The 24121-nt window shown below is 42.7% G+C and overlaps 1 protein-coding gene across 7 annotated transcripts in view; it reads right to left on the bottom strand.

The window, feature by feature from the left end:
* Nucleotides 1-24121, bottom strand: part of NFASC (neurofascin) — a 206407-nt gene that overhangs the window by 55907 nt on the left and 126379 nt on the right. For 5 of the 7 annotated variants that reach the window (XM_044445748.1, XM_044445768.1, XM_044445759.1 and 2 more), the window contains 12 exons: nucleotides 23226-23410; nucleotides 21097-21228; nucleotides 19435-19578; nucleotides 17011-17122; nucleotides 16090-16256; nucleotides 14824-14971; nucleotides 12853-12977; nucleotides 11826-11861; nucleotides 9578-9679; nucleotides 9260-9457; nucleotides 8081-8151; nucleotides 4906-5134 (listed from right to left, as the gene is read on the bottom strand). In XM_044445748.1, the coding sequence (XP_044301683.1) occupies nucleotides 4906-5134; nucleotides 8081-8151; nucleotides 9260-9457; nucleotides 9578-9679; nucleotides 11826-11861; nucleotides 12853-12977; nucleotides 14824-14971; nucleotides 16090-16256; nucleotides 17011-17122; nucleotides 19435-19578; nucleotides 21097-21228; nucleotides 23226-23410 (1649 nt within the window). Of the gene's footprint in view, nucleotides 1-265; nucleotides 382-4905; nucleotides 5135-8080; nucleotides 8152-9259; nucleotides 9458-9577; nucleotides 9680-11825; nucleotides 11862-12852; nucleotides 12978-14823; nucleotides 14972-16089; nucleotides 16257-17010; nucleotides 17123-19434; nucleotides 19579-21096; nucleotides 21229-23225; nucleotides 23411-24121 lie in introns of all 7 variants that reach the window. The other 2 variants (XM_044445788.1, XM_044445739.1) reach the window with 2 other exon arrangements.

Raw genomic sequence — 24121 nt, 5'->3', positions numbered from 1 at the left:
TAATACAGTAAAAGAATAGTATGTCTTAGTAAGACACGTTAGTTTTTCCAAACTGGGAAAAAAGACGACACAAATCTGAACTTAGTACTTTTTTCCCAGCTGAACATCCATATTTGCCTACATAACAACAGCTTTCACTGCCATGTAGCAATTGCTGGGTACTTCTGTCGTCATCCCTGTTGTATAATAGACAAAGTGACCAGTTATTAGTGTCCAGGGTTAGCCATATTAATAGTTAAACTGTTTTGTTTCTGGTTGTGCTCACTCGGTACTCCTTAAGCTGTCCCTGGATGGTTTCTGGGTACACTCTATTCCACTGCAGGCTGACTGCTGTGCTGTTTACAACTTTGAGTCTAAGATCAGTGGGAGCAGCCTTAGGATCTATGTGGTCAGGAATAAAGCAAAACAGAGATTAAGCACAAAGCGAAATGTGAAAAAACCGCCCGATTTGCTTTACTTAAAGCAAGTAACGCAAGCTGAAGACTCCCCTGAAACTGGCAGCATCATCCACAAAAATACACCTGCTGCCATCTTGTGGAGCATAGGAGGTGCTCACCATGTCATTGCTTGATAGCAGGATTTCCCCATCCTATGATCACCCCCTTGCGTTTACTTTTTCTATCTGCCCCATTGGCAAACTCACAGTGTTACAATGTCTTTAACAGAGTTGCAGTCAATCTAACAGAAAGCAGCCATATTTACAGACTAAATGGAAAGCGAGAATGCTCTTAACTCAGCGATGTTACATCAGCAGCAAATTAAGCTCATGCGAGAGCCATAGAGTCATTTCCATGAGACCCTTTAAGCACTTTGCAATTCAGAGGCCTGACCAGCAGAAGTAGAGAGGCACTGATAGAGGCAAGCCTACTTAAACATGGCCACAATGCATACGAGCAGCAGGACTTAACTACTGGCTCTTAGAAAAATGTCATCAAAGCAATTTCTTAACACAGAGCTGATATTTAAATGGCAAACATTTCCACGGGATCCCATGAGGTACATTTCCCCCGCAGCTGGGAGCAAGAGCTGTAGCATTTTCTCCACTTTTCACAGAAGCGAGAAAATGTTTGTGACTGACAGGATGGGCAGGATCACAATAGAAACAAGTATTTTAAAGATTGGGGTGGCATCCAGCATGGCTTCTGTGCTGCCTTTCATTTTGCTGTACCAACAGGATTCACCATTTGTGCAACGGGGGGTTAGCACTGCCTAAGCCAGTCTGGAAAGAAGTGGAAATGCTAGTCTCCAGACTGGGACTGGTCACACTGGAGGTCCTCCCATGCGTAGCATTCACCACTCCAATTCAGCAACAAGTGTATCTGTTCATTTCCAGTTCCTCCTCATTGTACTGGTGATGGTCCCACTGGTATGTGGGCATCACTGAACACTGAACCAAGAAGAAAACCGTAACCTTATGGATTGGATCCAGATGCATTTTTTTCCATTTTCCAGGTGAAATAGGTTAAAGATGGAGAGCAGTGTCAAACAGATTAGGTTATACAACAGAGTCATAATTGGTGTATACATTTTTTGTTTCACCGGTCACCTCAGCTCAAACAGAATTTGCAGAAGTTTGAAATCCTAACTGCCCTGTCCAAATCTGCAGAAACTGTTTGTCAGAGCAGTGGCATGTGTACATGCCATGAACAAAGCCAGTTTCAAGAGAAGTCCAGTGATCTGGAACAGGCACTCACCCCAACCTGTGGTATGTCTATGTAAACAGCAAGAGTGCATGTTCAGAGTTTTTTCTGTTCCAACATGTATAGGATTGCACCCAAAGGGCTTCAGAAGTATTTTCCAGGGCAAAGCTTTGCTAAGAAACTGAAGCAGGTTTGTCTGCTTCATCACCTAAAACAGTCCACGGCACTCTTCTACTGCTATTGCCTTTGCCAAAGCAGCTGGATGAGATTGGGCCACCTGTCGTTGTCTATCGAGAAAGATAAGGAAGATAATCACATGTTGCCGTGCCTGCCTTGCCCTCATTATTGGCATAGTGGAGTAAAGTTCTTCTCAATGTCATTTCATTTAAGGGTTTTTGTTTGCTTGCTTAGTGCATTCAGAGCAGCTCATGATTGGACAAGCTACCTGTGCCATTTATTCCTGAGCTGTACTCCCTGTTATTCTTTCAAGGGTGCCTTCCTCTTTAAATAGCCGGAAAGGCTCTAGCAGACTCAGGGGCTTCTGGCAAGCAGACTGGCTGCACAAGGGACCAGATGGGAGGTGACAGAGCAGCCTGCATGGCTGGGTGGCCAAAGAAAGATGAATCGATACATTTGCATGATCCCTGGAGATGGGCCATGATGCTTGGGCCCAGTAGGGGTGGCAGCAGCTGCTGCTGCACTGAACCCCACGCCGGTGCCTGCCTTTGTTCTACAATTCCCTTCATCCTATGGTGGGTGGAAAATGAGGAGAGAAAACTTCAAAGAACAGAGATAACACTAAAGGGAAGGGGGAAGGGGGAAGGGGAAAGGGGAAGTAAAGCATGCAATGGGCTGGACACAGCTCCACGTAGGAAGGATCTGGGTATTTGGGGGTATTTCCATTTGTAGTACAGTTACTCAATTGTTGCATTTTTAGTCTTCCCTACAGCTAATACTGTCTGGATAGATTACAAACAGGAAATATCCATTTTGTAAAAAATGCATATGCACAACTGACCTGGACAACAGGTATAAGGTGCTGTACAAACTAAAAAAATGGGACACATTGCAGCTGTTAAGAAAACGTAACAAAAGAACTAATAATGCAATTGACAATGACTTTTACATGTGCTAGCAAGCTTGGATTTCTTTAGCCAACCAGCAGGATGTGGAGTTGAAACCTCAATCACATGCAACCATCTGGCAAGATATTATTAATGTTCCCCCACAAAATCAGGATCAATAGACCCTCCAGAGGAAATGCAGGCTTACAGTTTTATACCTCTGTATTGCCATATCTCAGCCACTGTCAACAGGTTATTTCAGGCTCGGTGTCACTTACGTTTCCATCTTGTGTTTTTGTTGATAAAATGCTCTCTATCTCTTGATCTATAATATAGAGAATGGCTTGCCTAAAGACTATACTCCCTTCACTTTTTCCTTATTGTTGGGACAGTACATTTGTAACTAAAAATAATTTCATTAATAAGTGGTTTCCATTAATTTGCTTTCTGATGCTACAAGCACCAACTCACTGGAACAATACAGGTGTGGATTTTAAATCATTGCAATAGAACCTTAGATTGGATTCCCAGGGACTGTCCCATATATACAATGTTTATAGAGAGAGACCTCCCTCAGCTTGGATGCTGAAGCCTATCAGACAGGAACTCCAACCACTGCTATACTGCCTAGGAATTGGTATCTCCAAATATATTGCACCGCAGCTGGGAAGACAGCATTAGGCTCCATGAACTCTCTGCATGGTAGGCTACTACGGTGACAAGGAATCACCTATTTCCAAGTTGAGTGCAGAAGCAACACTCTGTGGATAAGTTTATTTGCTAAGAAAACTGTAATCCCATGACATGTTTTAGTTATTATTCCCTTCTACCAATATAATAGCTATAAGGTACTAGGGTTCATTATTACAGAATCTTTTGGTTTCAGTCTGTATTGACAGAAAACAGCAAAATAACAGACTCATTCCAAGCCTCCTAGGAGGTGTTCAAAACATGAAGCAAATATGAATAAAGCCTCGGGAAGATGAATGCTCCTTTAAAGACAGAGGGCACTACTCAACCTAAGTGAAGTGCTCTTATGTTCCACAGGTTTCAATGGGGAATGTTTAAGCATGTGTTTCAGTCTCCTCTTGAAATCGGTAGAACCCAAACATAATTCAGATTGGCTGGATGATACTCTGCATTTTAGAAGACAAATGGCTATGAGCAGAGGAAAGCAGTCCCCCCCCCATCTCTCTCTCTCTCTCTCTCTCTCTCTCTCTCTCTCTCTCTCTCTCTCTCTCACACACACACACACACACACACACACACACACACACACACACACACAAATAGCATTCTTACTTGCATTCCAGAAGGACTGTGAATGCTTTTGAGTGTTGGGTTATGGACCTATGCAGTCTTGGTCTTTCTGGGCCATTCAAACATAGAAATACTCAGCTCTGGCTCACTGAAGAATGCCAACACTGTACCCCAGAATAGGGGTAGGGGATTAACTTAGTTGAGCTGGAGTTGGCAACTAGTGCTAAGCCTAGGTAGTAATGAACAACTTATCCAAACATTGTGGGTTCCCCAAAGACCATGGATTAAAGATACACATCCCACTGACAGGCTCGAGTTGGTATCCATTTTTCTTCTCACAACATCTCTGCAAAGTTGTTTAGCTAGAGAGAATAAGTAATTTGACCAAAGGTGGGTCCCATGGCCGAATGGGGATTTGAAACCAAGTATCCATGGTCCAGTTCTCAGATATTACTTCATACTGGTTCTTTCATTTGCCTACCTCCTTTTATATTAGCTAGTACAGTAACCCTATTACCTGCCCTAGATCTGCCCCATGAACTATTGATATTCTGATGTTATTGTTGTTACATACTGTTGACATGTTTCAGTTGTTTTTCATGTGTGTTGTTAGCCACCTTGAGCATTTTTAAATGGAAAGTTAAGATACAAATGCTTTTCAACATAAAGAGGTGTTAAATGGCAATAAACACCTGAAAGGAGTTAAGTGAATATGAATATGGATACTAGATGCTTCTGGAGATTTACGTTACTTTTCCCTTCTCATCTGCACTCTAGAATGAGATAGCAGAGTGCTTGGCACTGGAGTTCAGTGACCTTTCATAGAAATGATCTTCACATGTCTTGATTTGCAAGACTGCCCTTTAGCAATGATAAATGAGAATTGGGGAAGGGAATCTGCCTTCTGTGGCCCAAGCTGTCTTTGCTGAAAGAATACTCACAATCTTCCCCTGAGTAGCCAATGATGGTTTCAGGCTCTGCAGCCATTCCATAGTCATTTACAGCTTGCACTTTGATCTCGTAGGGTGTATAGATAGGTGTCTGCGTGACGGTGTACTGGCTGACATCGCCCTTGACTGTTCTGTTGCTCCAGTTCTCTCGTGTGTCCTTTCTCCTCCATTTGACAATGTATCTGAGGTTAGGGCCATACACCTGGGTTGCATTCAATGGCTTAAAGAGAAAGAAGAAAGCAGTGATGCTTGCTGAGTTTGAATCCCATCATCCTCATCTCCCATGCTTTCTCTGTGACTTTAGCAGATTTGGGAACATCGATCAATCCATAAACAATTGGAGCTGATAGGCATATCACAGCATGGAATTTCATATAGAGGAGCCGACTGTATCAGGTGCTACCAGTGTGTTACCCTCGGTGGGCAAAGTCTCCTTCTGAATATATGTATAGAGGTGCACATGTGAGAGCGTTTCTGTAAATAGTAAGCTAGGATATAGATGCAAGCACACTTCACACACACCCCCCTCCATAGTGAGGAAGCACTTGTAAATAGTGGCATCATAAACAATAGTCCACAGTCATTCTGTTTGTTACGTTATCTGTGCAGACCCAAATATATGCAGGGTAAGAACAAAATGTGTCAGGCCCTGCATCTTTTGGCCCTGCTATCTGTGAATTTACCCCAGCACCAAACTCATAAATGGGTGGTATATATGTGTGAGTGTGCATGCACACTTGTCAATTGAGGATAACACATAGTGAACCTGACACAGTGGGTTTTAATATCCAAAAGTTGATGTCAAAATATGCTTGCAAGTCTGTAAGGTGCCTCAGGACTCTGTGAGGAGTAAATGCACCAGCATCCAGGTTACTTTACATGGTCTGACTACATGATCCGCACTCCTATACCATCACCCAGATTCTATCTGCTACTCTTCAGCAACACACTTCATTTATCAAGGTATTTCCATCATGCTCTGTGGTCCCTTCTAAGTGGCTCAGAAAAGAAGCCGTATGATATAAAAACCAAGTAATCCTTAAATAAAACAACATGAAATGGAAACACTTCACATCCACATACCCCAGCAGCCTATAGGATAAAACCAAGTTTTAAAATCCATTGCTCAGGTTGGAAGCTTGCCTGATCAGCAATATGGCATCTAAAAAGAATGAGGGAATCAAGTGTGTTTTTCAGGGCAATGAGATCAAGATCTTCAGTGCCACAGCCAGAAAACCACTCTCTCACCTGCACTCATCCAACATATTTCATCTGTTAGTAGGACAGAGAAGGGCTTGATGGGGATGTTTATATGGGGGGAGCATCCTCCACATTTTCTAGTAGCAAGCCACCCAACTTAGGGCTTCCAAGTAAGAACCACCACTTTGAATTGGGCCCCAAAAACAAACTACTAGCCAACTATATTGACAGAAAATTAGCCTTCTATCATTTTGAAGGCCTCCTTTCAGATGTCTAACTGCTGTGTTCAGTACTCTGAGTGCATGCTTCTGAACATAGTTCAGATGCTGCAAATGGGTAGCAGTTCAATCTATAGCAGCAAGTGGTGTGGTCCCACACTTAGGTCCTGATGGGAAATCTGGGCAGGAACCATGCCCAGCAAGATCTGTAGAACAGCCCTCCTTGCCAGGGAGTTGCAAGAGAGGGATGGGGAGCCTTCAGCACCAGAACTGCTTTAGTCAAGGTAGTCACCTGCCCCCGTCTTCTGGGTCCAAAGACATCTCAGAAGCCTCAGTGGAGAGAAAGGTGGCTGTGCCTCTAAGGCCTACAGCCAAGGGCAGCAGGAAGGCCCCACAGCCTTGACAGAGTAATTTCCTGAGGAACAGGTGCTGCCTTCTTCAGGGGTGAGTGGAGCTGGAGAAAAAGCCCTAGGTGCAAGGTTATGAAAGCTCATGGCTGGCTCCAGACATTGCTTGGAAAACTTGCCTAGCTTGTTATGTTATAGTCAGCCCCTGATATTTACACCTCAGCAGAAGGGTCAAACCATTTTTCAGCCAAATTCTATTTCCGAGAAGCTCCTGGGGGCTGTATTCCAGTGGCAGGTGGGGCCAAAGGCAAAAAGGGGCTGGGGTAGATCTTAGCTTAAAAGCTTTTACTACCAATGGTTAAGCCTTAAGAGAGGCTTCTCTGCCTTTTAGACTGAGGGGAAAACTGAACAAAGTGGGTGGTTTGCTCCACAGGTAGAGATCCATTTTGGAAGTAGGAATCCATTGGATTCACTGGGCTTGGCTGCCCAGACTCCACTTCACTTTGTCAAGGCCATCAATCCAAGTTGTGGCAAGTGTGCCCAGTGCTTGTGCAGTGTACACCAGAAATGAAGCCCCGCGCAACTGCTGCACAAGCGGCACCTTCTTCTGCAACACACCCAGCAGCCTTTGCTTGTGCTGAAGAAGGTTGTTGGTTGTGCAACCTGTGGATGTTTGTGGACTTGTTCTTGGCTTTTTTTCTAAGACAGGGCTGAGCACAAGAGGAAGTTTGCAAATGCTAGAGGGATGGATTCTATGGAGTTTCATTGCAACTCTTTCCACTGGGGGGCAAAGTGTCCTAATCTCTTGCTACTGTTCTACCTTGATCCTTTTATCCATCCTCAAGAGAACCTTTGTGTCATCCAGCTTGCAATGGGATGCCAAGGTACATGCAGCAATGGGTTAGCAGCTTTAGACTGGTGAGGATATAATCCTATACTTGTTTAAACAGGAAAAAAGCATATGACTCACCTGCAATACTGACTACAGTATGCTGAGAATTGTGAATCTTTTTTCGGTCTAAATATGCATAGGAATTGTCTTTAGAGTGGCAAACAGAGAGAGACCACAGCACGCAGACAAAAGTAGGGTCAATTCTTCATCCACATAAATTGCTTTCCAAAAAAAAAATCTCTCAGTCTCTCACCTTTCAGTCTTACTCTGTCAACCTAAAGTATTTTTGTTGAAACTGGCTATTTTTCTTTGGCATGACACTTTGATGCAGATGTTCTAAGGTTCACTCAGGAGGAACACAGTAAGAAATCTGACTTCTCCTTTGTCTTATCAGAGCTTTTTCTTAACACATTGTGATAAAACTTATTGCGGTAAAAGCTTTGAAATCGAGACCACTCATGCCAGAAAAGTGCATGGTTAAAGAACTAACCCCTTGCATGTTCACTCACCATCCATGATATAACCATATTATTTTTTGCTGTTCCTGATCCTTTAACGCCCGTGGGATTAATTTCTGGACCTGAAATAAATGAAAACACAATATTTGTTTCAAAACATTGTGTACAGCAATAAAGCTCCTCTATGCCATGTGTTATTGCTAAAGAGATACCTCCTTTTCTATGAATATGAAATAAGGGACAGAATGGGGATGCCTTTAGGATTTTGAATTAGGAGTTGTCAGAAGCTGTTAAAGTCCCTACTGCCTAAAACATAAGAAAGAAGTGAGTTAAACAACTTATACTGTATCACCAGAGCAATTTGCAAAGCAAACCTTTTAAATTCCTATGACAGTTTCCAGATGCTTTGCAGTTTGAAAAAAGCATAGCACAAGATGGCATATCAGTTAGGCAAACTAAAAATGTCTTTTCCACAGAATTTACAATCTTTGGGTAGTTGGGAAATAACGTCAAGAAAATTGATTCAGTTCATTAAAAAGTACTGAATTTCCCATAAGCTTTTGGATTCATTTATTTCACAGCTGCAGTTACCCAGGACCTGAGATTGTCCACTGCAGCCTGGTGAATGGATATTGTGCCAAGCAGGAATTGGCTAACATAGAAAGTAGGAAACAATCCTCACTTATCACTTGCATTGCAAGCTTCTTTTTTATATCTATCCTGGTTCACAGGTGTGCTGTCACTGTATATTTTTATCCATTGTTATTTTACCCAGGTGTAATTGGATACCTGCAACATCTACCATTGCCTGACAAATTCAGGACACAATGCAGTGCAGGTCTGCTGGGAATTGCAGAAAGGTCTAGGTCTTTTTTCCTCTAAGTTTGCATAAGATTGCACCCCCAGTATCCATTCTCCATCATCATGCTGAGTCTGAATTGTAGGGTTCCTGGCTGCAACACGGGATCTTATCTTTATTTTGTTTGTCTCCCCACTCCACCCCAAACACACACACACACACACACACACACACACACACACACACACACACACAAACCTAGCCTGATGAATTATTCAGGGGAACTGAAAACTCGCATACTCTTTTGTGATGTTTTTATTGGGTCTTAATACAGGCATCATTGACTAGCTGGGTTTCTTTATTCTTTTTCTCAGCAAAGCATTCCTTCTGTTCCAAATGTAACCATCCACCTCAAGTCAGATAGCACTTACGTGCACCATTCGTATGGTATCGTTCAGAAGGCAAGCTGGGATAACTGCTTCCTACTTCATTTACTGCTATTACTCGGAACTGGTAGTTGACGTAGGGCGCGAGGCGCAAGACGGCAGAATTCACACTTCCTGAGTAGCGGGAATGGTTGTGCCACACTCCAGGCTCAAATTTATCCTCCTCAAATTCCACAATGTAATCTAGAAGAGAAAAGATCATGTACCCAATTCACAACATAATTATGGACTAATGATATTTTAAAGAACAAAACGTTAATGTTTCAGTGTCTCAGATTTCTAAGCATAGTGGCATGCACTGACCTGTGATGGGGCTGTTGTTGTCATCACCAGGAATCCATGTCAGCCGCACACTCCTTTCAGAAAGATCTGTTAGTTCAAGGTCTCTGGGACGTTCAGGACGCGCTACCGGCAGAAGCATACATAGTTAGGGGCTGGGCTTCGGTAATGGTTGATGAAGACCCAACGCTTTTTTAGCTCTTCTCAGAAGCTAGCAGTACGGACATTTGATCTGAAAATGAGACCTGGTCTTCTTGGGAGTGATCTGATGGGGCTGGGGTGATGGAACCAGTGTCACCCTTCAGAGTGTAGCTGGCAGCATCACATTTCTCAATGCTCCCCCACATTAAAAGGAGGAAAACAATCACAGCAGAGAGTATGCTAACTGGAGCCATTCTCCATGATTTGGTAGTTTTGGGGTGCTTTATTTTTACTTGGAGGGAGTCTTTTGCAAGGGGAGGGTTCCATCAGGACAGCCACACTTGCAGTCCCGAGGCAGTGAGTCCACTCTGTGCCTCGGGACTGCACAAGCTCATTCTTCCGCCCAGAGGGGTCATGCTTGGGACTCTCGGCCATCAGGGACTGGAGGTTTGGAAGCAGTCTCCCTAGAACAGTTTTGAGAACAGGCAACTTTACAGAGTTCTATATATATAGCTATTGAGGACATTTAGAGTTGCTCTTCTGCTTTGCAGAAGTGATAATTATTTCTTTTTTAAAGGGAGAACAGCTGCGAGCAGGGAGCTTACGGCAGAGATATCACTATAATAAAGACATGACATGAGAAGATTATAGTAAAATAGAAAAGATGGAGATATCAGAGGGACTTTTTCAGAGAGCTGTAGAGATAAGGGAATCCTAATCTCGAGTGAGGGACAAACTATCCTGCATGCATTGGTCTTGAGTGCCCGCTTTGTTTTGTTTTGCAAATTGCCAGTGCAAGAGTCCTGGTCCAAACGGGAATCTGTACAGGGTTGAGGAAAGCTTTAGCCCTTGCCCCCGGCTGTGCTCTTGATCTGCATTAAAACCCCCGTGTCTCCAATTTACATTACCAATAAAGGTTTCTCTCATATCAATGGATCCACTTTTGGCAGCACAAACTGTAGGTTCAGGGCCCCTGCCCAGACCCAGACCAAAACTGCAGTAGGGGGCAAAGGGTTGAATGCCCCTCCTCTTAATGCAAGGGTTCTAATTCAGATCAGGGTCCCACACAAGTTGTAACACCCCCACTTCCACCATCATCCTCCCACTCAAGACCAGAATTCTTCAGGACATGTAATGTGTAGTTTGGTTCTCAGGCTCTTCTTACATAACTGAAAATAAGGTCTGGTCCACCTACTACAATCTATTATTTAGACTATCAGCCTAAACCTTTCCTGAACAGTTGCTTTCACAAAGAAACTTTCTATGAACTAGATAGCCCTGCAAATGGTCAGCAGCAATTTCAGTAATTCATGCAACTGCAGCTCACCATAACAAGTTGCTAAGGTCACACACAAATCTATACCTGCAGATGGCAGGATTGACAGGGAAACTTATTGTGCAAACAGACTTGAAGACTTGGCCTAATGCTTCAGTTAGACAGCAGTTTATGAAATCCAGTTCATGACTGGCATCGATGGTTAGGGCAGGGGACATTGTACAACCTCTGGAGAACCGAGGAAACATACTTTTCAGCGGACAGAATGATATTAGCCATCTCAACTTTACAGTCAAGTGGCAGTTCCAATGATGTCATTGCTCCATACAAATTATGCCGCACTAGCATAAGGTACCTGAAGTACAACATCAAAAGCACTAGTTGTGCAGTGAGCTCTCAAGACTCCCACTGGCAAATGGATGCTACTGCTGCTGTGCTAGAGGTCCATTCAGTTAGTGTGCTAGGGGAATGACATGGTTGGATACTGCCCAAAGAACCTGAATCAGAGAAGACCCAAGAAGGTGAGCCCGTGGAAACAAAAAGGACAACAAGAAACACCCTCCATCACTTTGGATATCAGACTCAAGGATTAAGCCGTGTAGTTTAATATAAGTTTCCTTCCTTTCTACAGAGGACTGAAGGACTCTCATACTAGTAGGAATAGAATTCAAGACCACCATATTGACATGAGTTCGATTGCTAATGCTCAGGGCTCCCTCTCATGAGACCTGGGCTAGTTAACGTTATCATAGTTTCAGCAGCATTTTTCTTTTATATTATGGCAATTACAATGGTCAAGGAACAGCAGGCAGAAAAAGAAAAGATAAAAGAGGTAAATGGATTAGTTCTGATTACCTTTGGGTAGGGTCATACGGTTAACAGAAGAAGGAGCTGCAAAGTAAGATATTAGCTATTAAGAGAGTTAACTCAATCCTTATTGGGAGGACACAGCAAGCACCAGAGTTAATCAATCTTCAAAGCCTCTCTCAACGAATAGAGTGAGAAGTAGATAGATCTCCAGATGTATTAGACTTCAACTCTCAAAAGCTCCAGCAAACATGACCAAAGATCAGGAATTCTGGGAGCTAAAGTCCAAAACATCTGGAAGTCTACCTGAATGCCATTTCTGATAAAAAGGTCAGATGCAAATCTAATACACCCCCCCCCCCCTTCTGGCCACTTCTAGACAGTAACCCACAGGTATTACTGCCGTATACCTAAACACATTCCAGCTCTCCTGAACATTTTCTTAGCTAGCTTACGGACAAGATTAAAACACAAAAGAGGTTTCTGAGTGTTCAGTTAGCTTTGGCAGAGTTAACATCTGGACAGACCCCAGCTTTACTTCATTGATTCCTGATTATGAATCAGTTGACTTCCTGGTCAATATGCTTTTATGCCCTCTAACCCAAGCCATAGTAACACCAGGGCAGCTCGCTGCCAAAACCCTTTGGGATGCTGAGAGCTTTGCTTTAAAGTCATCATGCCGTCACCCCAAAAGTAAGGTGACTACTCTAGGCAGCAACTGCAACTAGCAGGGCTACATGTCCTTCTCAATCTGATACTATGGTTCACTTTTCAAAGATCTTGATGTGCCTGCTCTCAAAGATGCCACTGAAATTAGTTTGATTGACCAGCAGTTAGATGCTGTTAAGAAGATTATGGCAACTTCAAAGGGCTGGATGGTTAGAATGGTGGGAAATGTCAGCAGCTGTGGGACAATTTTCATCCTCAACATGCAGAAGATCACATCTTTAACAGTGTACTGTCCGTTGTGCATGGCATTCTGTATGTTTCACCCCACAACACAAGAGAATAAAAAAACCAGGTTTCTCATTGGACTTTATCTCAAACTTGATCACCTTAAAGGGAAGATGGTTACCTAGAACAGTGAGATGGGCTCTAGCAATATCTTTGTCAAGTTCAGTACTGGCAACACAGGTGTAATACCCTTGATCTTTTTCAGCCACTCCATATATTGTCAGGCCATCTTCTTCTTTCTTCATCCTTTCAGAGGGGAAACATTAGAATTTGAAATATCATGGGATATTTAATCTCTGTCCCTCAAAGGCTGCTGAAACCAATGCCATGTCCAAATGTAATGACTGCTTCATGCCACTGTAAAAAGTTGTTGTTGTAAACAACAAGAACAACATAATCTCCATCATACCGAAGTGTTTTGTCAATATGCAATGAATGCATTCTGAAACCTCCTTGTACTACCCTAATGTCACAACTCTACGCTAGGGATGAATTGTTCAGTCCATATCAATTTGCAAGCCTTTATTCCTAGTCTGTTCTGTCCCAATTCCACATCCAACTTGCACGGTGTGTGTGTTTAAACACATGTGAATTCATGTGATTTTTGAAAAACATGTTTCACAATATTTAAAATATACACAAATTTTCTACATATCCTTTCCTATAAAGCAGATTTTTAAATTGCTTTTAACCCCAAATACACATTTTATATGTAATGATATGGGTTTTTTAGTATGTAATGAGATGAATTTTTTCAGAAACACACTAAAAAAATAAGAGAAGTACAAAAATGGACACCCAAGTGTGCTGATTTGAGTATGAATCCAGCAAAGCACTTAAAAATGCTGATTGCTTGGAATACTTGCAGGTGCCCAGGCTGCACCAGCCTTAGTAGCACTTTGCCAGCTTAAGACTTATCATACCTATCTAGTTCCTTGTAGTCTTTGCAATATATTTTAGAAATAATACATCTTGTTACACACACATGTTGTCCTGAATGTAGGTGTTTTAATACCTGCCCTTCTCTTTCACTCTGACTGCTGTTTCTGATACGCTAGAGTGAGCAATCTTAGAGAATGATCCTATGGCCCCTAGAAAACAATTAGCAGAGCCACAGGATACTTCAGATTCCCAGATTCGAGGTCAGAAGCAGTGCTGAGACCTCAAACCTGGGAATCTGAGCTCCAATTACCCCTCCCTTGCTATGTAGCCAGTGTGGAAAGAGCCTTCCTAGTACTTCCCTAAAGTCAGACAACTGACCTCGGAGAGGGTGTAAAGGGAGCAGGGAGAAGGAGCAACTGGGACCACCAAGATACAGTGTTGTCCCCACAGCCTTCCTGCCTCTTTCACTCTCACTGGAAAGTGCTGCAGAGAGAGGGCCAACTTCAGCCATCTGGCTGAATTGTATGGTGGAAGAAGTGTTTCCCCTGCTCTGCACTGAGTCTGGAGGCAACCACTGGGGATGTAATCAATAGGAACGCGTCCTTAGCTGAAGTGGATTTCTTATTGTCTAGGAATGCTATCTCAACACTCAGTCATTTCAAGTCAATTTATACTTCCAGACAAGATCATGAAAGTCATGGGACTGAGCATGGTGGAAGAGGATGCCACCGTCTAGATTAAGGAATACAGCTACCTTACACCAAAGTTGCCTGTTTCTCCATCTAGGCCTCAGGTGGGCATCCGTGGCCCAATTCCTGCTCCTGCTAAATTTGAGCCTGGCACAGAGATGTTGGGTGTGCTGTGGCGAGTGTAAATATGATGGGGAGTGACGGTGCGAGGGGATGACTCTCCAGGTGGTGCTGGCAGTCAGGCAGAAGAGCAGATGGGATGGGTGGCACCTGAGGGCGTGGTTAACTCTCCCCACACTGCCAAATCCTTTTCATGAATGCATGCAGTGTGCGTGCTTTACCACTGAGCTGTGGTCCCTTCCCACGTCTCCACACCTAATATTCCCTGTGAGCTGGGTAACAGGTACCAGCACAATGACCAAACTGGCAAAATGGTTTATGAATTCTCGGCATTCCCCAAATATGTCAAAGAGGACAATCTTGCAAAGTGCACGGCAAAGAGAGACAAAGGTGCCACAGACCTGCTTCCTAAGTACAGGGGTGTATCATCCTTGAGCCAGGTGACGGTAAGTTTCAGTGTGGGATCATGTCTTATCCGGCATATTAATTGAACTGTGGAACCCTTCTTTGGTACAGCATCTTTGGGTCCATCAATGATCCTGGTTGGATCTGGAAGGAGTTATAAAGTTAGAAGTTAGAAGGTTATCATTGCATTACTATACAATCTACACCAAGTACTCAGTCAAAAGCCTAGGAAAGAAAACCACTGCCACTCTGTGTGAGCAGAAATAACTAGCCACACGGCTGATTCCGGAAATCCCTTTAGATTTGTATCTGTCATTCTGTCTGATACCTCTAACCGTGTGTTGAAGAACGATAAACCTTGCAACCCTTATATTTACAATGCACAGGGTGGTATCTGAGAATGGTACTTTTATGCTAAGGGACAATTCAACCAGTGACTGTGTAAAGGCAGCAGTTCTAATGATGAACTCACCTGGTTTGGTTGGCAAGAATGCACCTGGTTTGGTTAATAGTTCTGTATCGGGTTACAGCAACAGACTTCCTCCAATAGAGGCACATGCACCGATCCTTCCCTGTTCTCAGCATCAGGTTTAGAATCCTGATAGGGCAGGAAGCCCTATGCAGTCACCTTCCTTTATCTCCCCATTTCTCCTGCTTTTGTTTTATCTTTGCATTTCCCTACTCCTTCCAATTCTTTCTCAATGACTTTCACTTTCTTCTATTCCCCCCCCCTCCCCATACACACTCCCAACAATTTGCACTTGACCTGCTTATTACATGGTAAACTAAGGCAGTTTCTTCTTCTTCCTGGAGTCTGGCTCATACTCTGGCCGACCATAGGATTTCCATCCCTGTGGCCAAGGCTATTATTCATCTGCATGTTTATTTATTGCACTTCAGCACTGCTTAAGAGCCGAAGTTCTCTGGATAGTCTGTCCAGCATCTTCTCATAATGCGATAGGTAGGTAGGATGGGACGGGAGGTGTGCCAGCTCACAGGCCATTTGAAAATGGTTCATTTTTACTAGTTTGGGGTGGGGTGGGATCTATGATCACACAAGTGACAGAGGTCCACAGCCAACTTACGTTAGAAATAGCCACATTTTCAGCTAGCCACATAACATGCATTGTTGCTCTTACTTCTGGTGACAAATTAAGCCAACATTGACTGCACAAGTCCAGGTACAGATTCCTTGCCATGGAAGGCAACATGCGTACTATTTGGACAGCACTTGTTCTTTGCTTTCACAGAAGCCATCTTACCTTTTATTTCCAAACGAACCTGATTCTGTGCTTTGCCCAGAAGATTGGTGGCCACACAGGTATATGTTCCTTGGTCTTCTTTGCGGGCCCTGATGATTTCCAAAGTTCCATTCTCATGCGTTTTGTAGTTGCCACCATGCAATGTGCTTCCCTGGCCATTCTTAAACCTCACAACAACACAAGAAAACACTGGTAAGAAAAGGAAATAAACCAACCAAGGTGGAGAGTGCTGGAAGAGATGCTGTAGTTTATTAGAACTCTTCAGTACATTAAATTCCAGATCTAAAACTGCTCCAATACCTCCCCAGCCCTGCACATACATATGGAAACAGCAATTATTCTGAATTAACAAAGTACAAATTAAATAATCATACATATATATTTATAAGAAATAACTCTCTAATTGAACAATCCTGTACATAGTTCTGAGTAAATAGACTCAGTTCCAAGTCCCACTCAGGTCAGCACATAAAGGACTGCAGCCAAAGTTACTTAAAATATGAAAAGCTGATCAGCATAAAACTCAGCCCCCTCCTTTTCCATAGTTTTTTTTTAAATAAAATATGTATTGATGCTTTGGACATGCAGTTGACATCTTCTGCCATTCAGTTTATATGCTCTACTGATAGTAATACTAGCATATATATTTCAAAACAAGAATAGCAGCGCAAGTAACACATTGAGTTGGACTAACTTAGGTCCCATTGATTTCAACAGGTCTACCCTAATATGATGAAGAGTGGGTCCAAGCCATTAATTTTTATAATAGTTATCCTCCCTTTCCATGACACAGTCACTTATTTCCTTCTCTCAAGGTCTTTATTTTATGTACTAATGGCAATTTAATTGACTTAAAAAAATGATCTGGCTCGTATCTGTACAACATCTGCACTGTTGTGGCTTAATTAGAAACGTTCTTACCATCGTAAGGTGGGGATCGGGGACCCAAAGAATGGACAGTCAAGGAGAGTCCGGTTGTTCTGAATCACTTTGATCAGCTGGTTACGAGGGGTGAGGATTCGAGGAATAACATCTTTAAAAGATAACAATATATGGTGAGAGCTTTAGCTCTGGTTTAAAGAAAGCTGCTAAATGATGTCATCTCATCTAGATTTTCATGTTCTCTGTAGTGTCATTTCTAGATTTTCTGTTTTGTTGTTGTTTAGCTTTCACTTGCATTTCTTCTAACAGAGAGCCATTTTAGGCATGGAACCCTTTATTTGATACAGGGGCCACCTGAGAAACACCTATGTAAGTTTTCTTGTTTTAAAAATTATACCTCAGTAGTATTAAATTTCCATGGCTTGTGTTTTATTGATTACTAATTGCATTTCTGATTCTTCTTATTTGATATGTTTTGCATATCTTTATAATGCATATTGCTAATTTTCTGCATAATAGTATACCAAAGTATATGCTTTGAGTTAAGGCTTCGTCACCAATACTTTCTTCTTTTTCCCCACCATACCAAGCTTTCATTTATTCTACTTAGATTTCATCTCAGTTTTATCTTCCATCAGATAAAAGGCATGTTTTTATTTAAATAAAAAATGTCAACCTAAAAAAAAATTTCAACCTATATGCTACTAACCTTGTGTCAGGATGTGGGTTGCTCCAGAGTTCCATCTGGTGGCTAGAACCAGAACACTTAGAGGATTCATCCCCGGCCTTGCTGGAGCTCTCAGTCTCCTGATGAGCACCAACTGGGGATCTGGGGGAAGAGCTAATATAACAGCAAGCTCTTCCCTCCAGAAATATTTCAGCAGCAGTGGTTTTACTCATAGCTGTGGGCGAGGTCCTGCATTTTGCCTGACCCTTGCTGCAGCTGGCTCCTGCCTTGTCTTGCTGTGTCCTGCTTTGCTGTCTCTTGCGTTGCTTTCTTGCCTTAGCAGTGCAGATCTTTCTATGAGTTGTGCTTCAGCTTCTGACTCTTGCTGGACCCTTGCTGCATCCTGCCTTGCTGTCACACCTCAGCAATGCAGGTCATCTGCTAGGGCCTTCCAGCTCCTGTATCTTTCCTGACCTTTGTTAGATCTGGTTCCTGCCATGCCTTGCCTTGCCTGCTGCACCTTTGCTGCTCTGGAATCAGATCCCCTTATCCTGCCTCAGGTTCTTACTCCCTCTCTCGTGGTCTTCTGGCTTCTCAACCCTACGCTTGTTTGTGATCTCATTCTTGACTTTCCTGATATGTACTCCTGGTCCCCGACTTCAGCTGGTTCCTTGACCATGTCTCTGGCTCTGACTTCACTGTTGGCCTTTGGACTGTGAAACACTGTTGGGCTATGTTTGGATTCTGTCTTGCTTTGTGCTCTGTTGCTCTGTCCCTGTGCATCTATTTGACTTCTTTTGCCCATGTTCTGGACCCTGACAGCTTGAATTCTCACTTTAACATTTGAAGACTGCTTTTTAACTTCTACTACACTTTCCAGCATTTGAGTAAAGAATCTGATCCTTGTTTTTACCCTATTGATAATGTTTTGCTACCAAAGTGACATATATTTCTACACTGGGTATAGCATAACCTTTCATACCCTGGGACTTTCCAGATGTGTTAGGCTAGAATTTCCATAATCCCCAGGCAGCAGAGAAAATGTGCATGCTATCTAGGTATGTCTTTCCTAAGATTATCACTTATTATGCAGTTGCTCTTTCTGAAGTCAGACCCATCCAAGTAAGAAGTAGGAAGTACACAAGGCCTGCTTTCAATAACATGATTTCAAATACCCAGCCAGCCAAATGCTGTACCTTTCAGGATGAAACAACTCTACCATTCTCCTTTGAAACATCCAGTTTGTAAAGATACATGTAGATACTATGCTTTCTTATTAATATTCCATATGCTGCTTACTAAAAGGCAGTTCAAAGTAAGCCACATATGCACATGGTACAGCCCTCCACAGAGTATGCCAATTGATACTGTGCATGGGTGGGGTGATTTGACATTAATGAACACAGGGGGAAATCTGATGTAGAGGTTGAAGGCTGTTTTGACATTTCTGGACAAATAATCCTTCATATACATTCTGTAGACTAATAAGGAAGACTGCATCAGATGTTTATCTCTGAAAAGCTTTCCAGTCCTCCTTTTGTTCTGAATGAAATAAGCATACTATTTTTCCCTCTGAATAGGTCTGTACCAGAACAACAAGAACAAAAACCCCTTTATCCTTTTGAGACCTTAATTGGTAAGCAATCCAGAATATTAGTTTGCTGACAAAGAGAAATCATGATTGAATGATCACTTGAAAGCACAGACAATCTGAATATACATAGCCCTGTTTTAAAATCTTGACAAGCTAGTTAGATGCATAGAAGCTGGGAACAGTTATTCTCCTCGGTGCTTACCCAGCACACTGACAAAGGCATTGGCCAACAGGTACCCATGTTCATTAGAAGCATTGCATTGGTATACAGAGCTGCTGCCACTCTGAATGTCCCGAAACATAATCGTATCTCCATTTACTTCACGGCTTGGGTTGGGAGCAGAACCTTTGAGAGACACAGACACAGACATGATAGGGCAGCCTTTAATCTTAGCTGGGACAGAGACACTATAGATAAAACAGCTTTCTTTATATCTATAAAAATACGACAGGCAGGAAAACAAAACCATTGTTCTAAAGTAGTAACTTTAGCTAGGTTGGGCCCAGCCAAAGGCAAACCTCATGTTTGATAGGATTCTTCTCTATACTACCTCCCTCCCTCCTTGACTGTATACTATACTGTTGAGACAATATATTAAAGAACAAATTGACACCAGTTAACTTGAGAGCATAATAAATTATGCCCGAACTGTAAAATGTGCATACCCAAAGATGGTGTAGTGCCAGGTGGGTGGAAGACTGTTGTTGACCTCCCCTTAGTTTACAAAACATTGAGTGGTTCAAGTCCAGGTTCAGTCTACCTCTCAAACTAAGAAACAGTGCAGAAAGGGGCAAAGCAACAGTCTCTGAGCCCTTATGTACTTATGGACTGAGTCAATGTTCTTTTGGCTCAGCTTAGCTGTAAATCCCAGGACTGAACAACTGCTTCCTTTCTCCTGATGCTTAAAGCAGATCCCAGTGATCATAGCGAATGTACCACAAAATCTATTCGAACAATTCCTAACTGCAGCTGCACAAGGCAAGTTGAGGCTTTGATAAGTTGAGGCTTTGATAGACACCTGGACTGTGGCTCAATAACAGGGATTTTTTTTCCTTTTTCTGGCATTGTAGCAGGTGGCAGAGGGGAGTATCTGGAGTACTGTGAGTATTGTTGGGAAGTTTAGACTGCTGTCCTGATAAGCTATGTTGGTTCATGGGCATTTAAATCAGGTAGTGCATTCATGCGCAGGAGCTATGTATGGATCACACAAATATGTGACAACATGCATAGATACATCATAAGCAATCAGAGTAAAACAGAGGAGCTTTGTTAAAGATTAGCACTGAACAGAGCCCTCTTGAGATCTCTGCCCTACTGCTTACTGGTGCCAGTTTATTTAATAATTCTGTCTTCTGTTCAAGGAATCATGACCATTGCTTGGAAAGAGGGCTCAGCCCTAAGATCTCAGTTGCTTCAGTATTCTTGTATTTTCTTCCCCATAATCATTAAGTCAAACATCCTGTAAGGCCTATAAACAACTTATTTCCCATTTGTAACAGATTACAGGTGGCGCAGTGGCTTAAACCGCTGTGCTGCTGGGCTGGTTGATTGAAAGGTTGCCGGTTTGAATCTGCACAATGGGGTGAGTTCCCGTTGTTCTGTCCCAGCTCCTGCCAACCTTGCAGTTTGAACGCATGCAAATGCAAGTAGATAAAAAGGTACCACTTTGGTGGGCAGGTAACAGCATCCCGTGCACCTCGGTGTTTAGTCATGCTGGCTACATGACCACGGAGACTGTCTGCGGACAAACGCTGGCTCCCTCGGCTAGGAAACTGAGAAGGGCACCGCCCCCTAGAGTCAGGCATGACTGGACTTAATGTCAAGGGGAAATCTTTACCTTTACCTTTTACTTATAATACTTACTTTCTATAAGTTCTCCATTAACTAGCCACTGGATTGAAGGTTTGGGGTTACCATTGGCTCGACAAACCAGTCTCCCATCCTCACCAGGAGCCAAAATAAGGTTCTCTGGTTCGTCCAACCAGTAAGGAGCAGCTTTAGAACAAGAGAAATACAAACTCAAACACTTTGCCTTCTGTCATTACAGCTGATGCTCATTTCATTGCATACTTATTTGGGACACAAGCAAAATATCCCTAATATACAGTATTCATAAAAGGATGCAAAAAAGATGCACATATACAAGAACATGACAAGCATAAAAATAAACAAAAGACATAAGACTGTGTCGATAAAATGCCATAAAAATGTTCAGTCTACTGCTATTGTTCTTTGGGTCTCACAAATGCTTGGTGGACTGAAAGTGTTTTTGCAGAGCAGCTTCAGTCTGATGGACCACTCCAGGGAGCAATTTTTATAGCTAGCTAATGTTCTGCTCTTTGTGCCTGCTGAGTCAATTTTTCTCAGGTTGAGAACGATGAGTGGGGGCTCCAAAGCAGATCCAAATGAACAGGATGCTTCATCAAGAAGTTGTTTTTATTTAGGAGAGGGATGCTTTGGCACTGATGCCTGCCCTTGGTCCTTTGTGTCTAGCAAGGGTGAGCAGTCATATTAAATTTCTTACAAGGACCCACAGCAATGTCCAATTGTGTCCCTGAGGCATTGTAGAAAACTTGCTTCCTCCAGTGGGGAATTCATTTTAAGTTACCCAGAATGCCTCAGAGAGATGCTACATCTATGGCATTGTGGGAAATTGAAATATCCACCTGCCGCAACCACCATCAGTCCAGCCCATGGTTGAGGGACTGTAGAGGAAAAGCATGATGGAGCACAAGGGCTTCCTCAAACCTGGAGCTGGTTTAGGCTGCTAGGGAATAATCAGCACCTAGCATAGTGTCCACAAATCAAGCAGGCAGCTAGGTCAAAGTCAGTATTACTGCTAGAAAACTTGTTACTGAGTGTCAGGTGTTGGCATTAGTCACCCACCATAAGAGACAGCTAGATTTCTTCCATAACACAGGGCTGGATTCACACTCTTGGCAGCAAGTGAATAGGCAAGAGCAAAGGATCTTTATATGCCTGTATGTAATATCTCCTTTTTGTCTCTTTGATGAGGACAGGCCTATTTTCATATTGACAAGAAGGAGGGAACTTCACTGACCTGACCTGTTCTGGAAACAAGTAGTTCTGCTCATTTCCAGGGTTGTTTTAAGAGGCGCTAATGCTTCTGCACATAGCAGATCTACCAGAGGTGCAGCAGCAATGTGAGGTACTGCCCTATCTTTTGTGGGCACACATTTGGTCAACCTGGGTAAAGAGACCCTGGCTTCTCCAATAATAACAGAACACTGTAAAGGGCAGGCTGTCTTCTCCTGATAGCATGAATTTAGAGAGCTTCAGCTGTGGAGCCATAGAGAAATGAAAGAAATAAATTAAATGAAATCTGAATGTTCCTCTGTGAATTAAAAAAAAATCTATATATGCAGAAAAAAGCAAGACAGAGAAACGGAGGCCCAAGAGTCTTTTTCATTGACAGCTAGTTTTCTGTGTGAAAGGTTTAATTTTTTTCCTAATTATTTGGGAGAGCATTCAGTTATGAAAGCTGCCACCTGCCTGTAGGTGTAGTTATTTGCCTATAAATCTGCTGTCTTTGTGGTCTTTGCACTGGGCACGAAGTGATGCCGCCTCATTGACTCCTTATGATCACCAGCAGATCTAGACACACGTGTATGCAAGCACTCCACAAAGCAGAACACCTTTAGGCTGTATGAGCAGTTGCAGAAAAATAATCCCAGAACTGTTTCATCAAATCAGTATTGACAGGTTTACATTCCTTCTGCTAAGTGGAATAAAGAAAGGCCATATGTTCAGTTCTCAAAGGATGAAAACAGTTAAAATAGTGTGTAAGAACGGGAGGTTGCTTGTCAGCTTGAGCTGCTATACCGAAAGGTTTGCTTGATTCCATGTTCCAGTCACATGGGCAGAGCACCAAAGAGTGTTCTCCTTGGCCTCCCCACGCTCCTTGCAGTTCTCTTTTGATTTGCTAGCTGCTAGACAGAGGAATCTAGACTGGCAGAGTAAACATGACGTACCCTTCACTCTGACGGAGATAGTGTGGCGGCTAATGCCCACTTTGTTCGAAGCCAAGCAGAAATATTCCCCGGAATCTTCCTCGGAGACATTGGCAATATGAAGAGCCTTCTTAAAGTTCTCCAGTTTGTACCTGCCTGCTGGAAGTTCACCTCCTTTCTTGTGCCATGCGATATCTGGAGTTGGGCTGCATGAAAGAGAATGGGATTTGAGTCTTTTATGTGAAAATGTTTTCAGTGTGAGATGCGTACTTTAAAGGATTTCCCTGGAGCCCAACTTCTTAAACTAGTGTCACTCAACTAGATGCCTTCCAGATGCATTATGACACAAGCCCCATTATCCACAGCTAGGATGCTTGTAGGGAGTGTTGGGAGTTGTAGTCCAATACATCTGGAGTATACCATCTTGAGGAAGGCAGTTCTAAAACTGGCTTTCACTTTGTACTTTCTCAAAATCCTAGACAAAGATCCTGAGAGGATCCTGTACCCTCACTGACAAGAGGCCAAATCCTAATGATTGAATTCATTCATGGAGAAGATTCCATTTCTGGCTTGTGTGGCTAAAATAATTTAAAGAAGCCAATCAGGGAAATACCTTTGTCTGAGATCTTGAGAGCCATTTCTGTTCAAGAGTAGGCAGCATTCAACTTGATGGGGAAATGACCTATGTTTATGGGTCACATCAACAACTTTGTGAAGCAGTTGCCTCAGGCTTTCACAGCTGGTTACCTCTATTTTGCAGTCATAAGAGTTAACATAGATGATATAACAAGGTATAATTGAGCTCTATTGGGTAATCATAGCACATGATCCCCATATTGCTCTTGAAATACTCTCTTAAAGTATATCACAATGCAAGGTTAGACAGAAGGAAAACCTGAAACTTCCAGCATGAATAG

The sequence above is a fragment of the Varanus komodoensis genome, unplaced genomic scaffold, assembly GCF_004798865.1.
Source record: "Varanus komodoensis strain SLA01 unplaced genomic scaffold, ASM479886v1 scaffold1, whole genome shotgun sequence".
Taxonomy (NCBI): Eukaryota; Metazoa; Chordata; class Lepidosauria; order Squamata; family Varanidae; genus Varanus; species Varanus komodoensis.
This window is presented reverse-complemented; position numbering and strand designations above follow the sequence as displayed.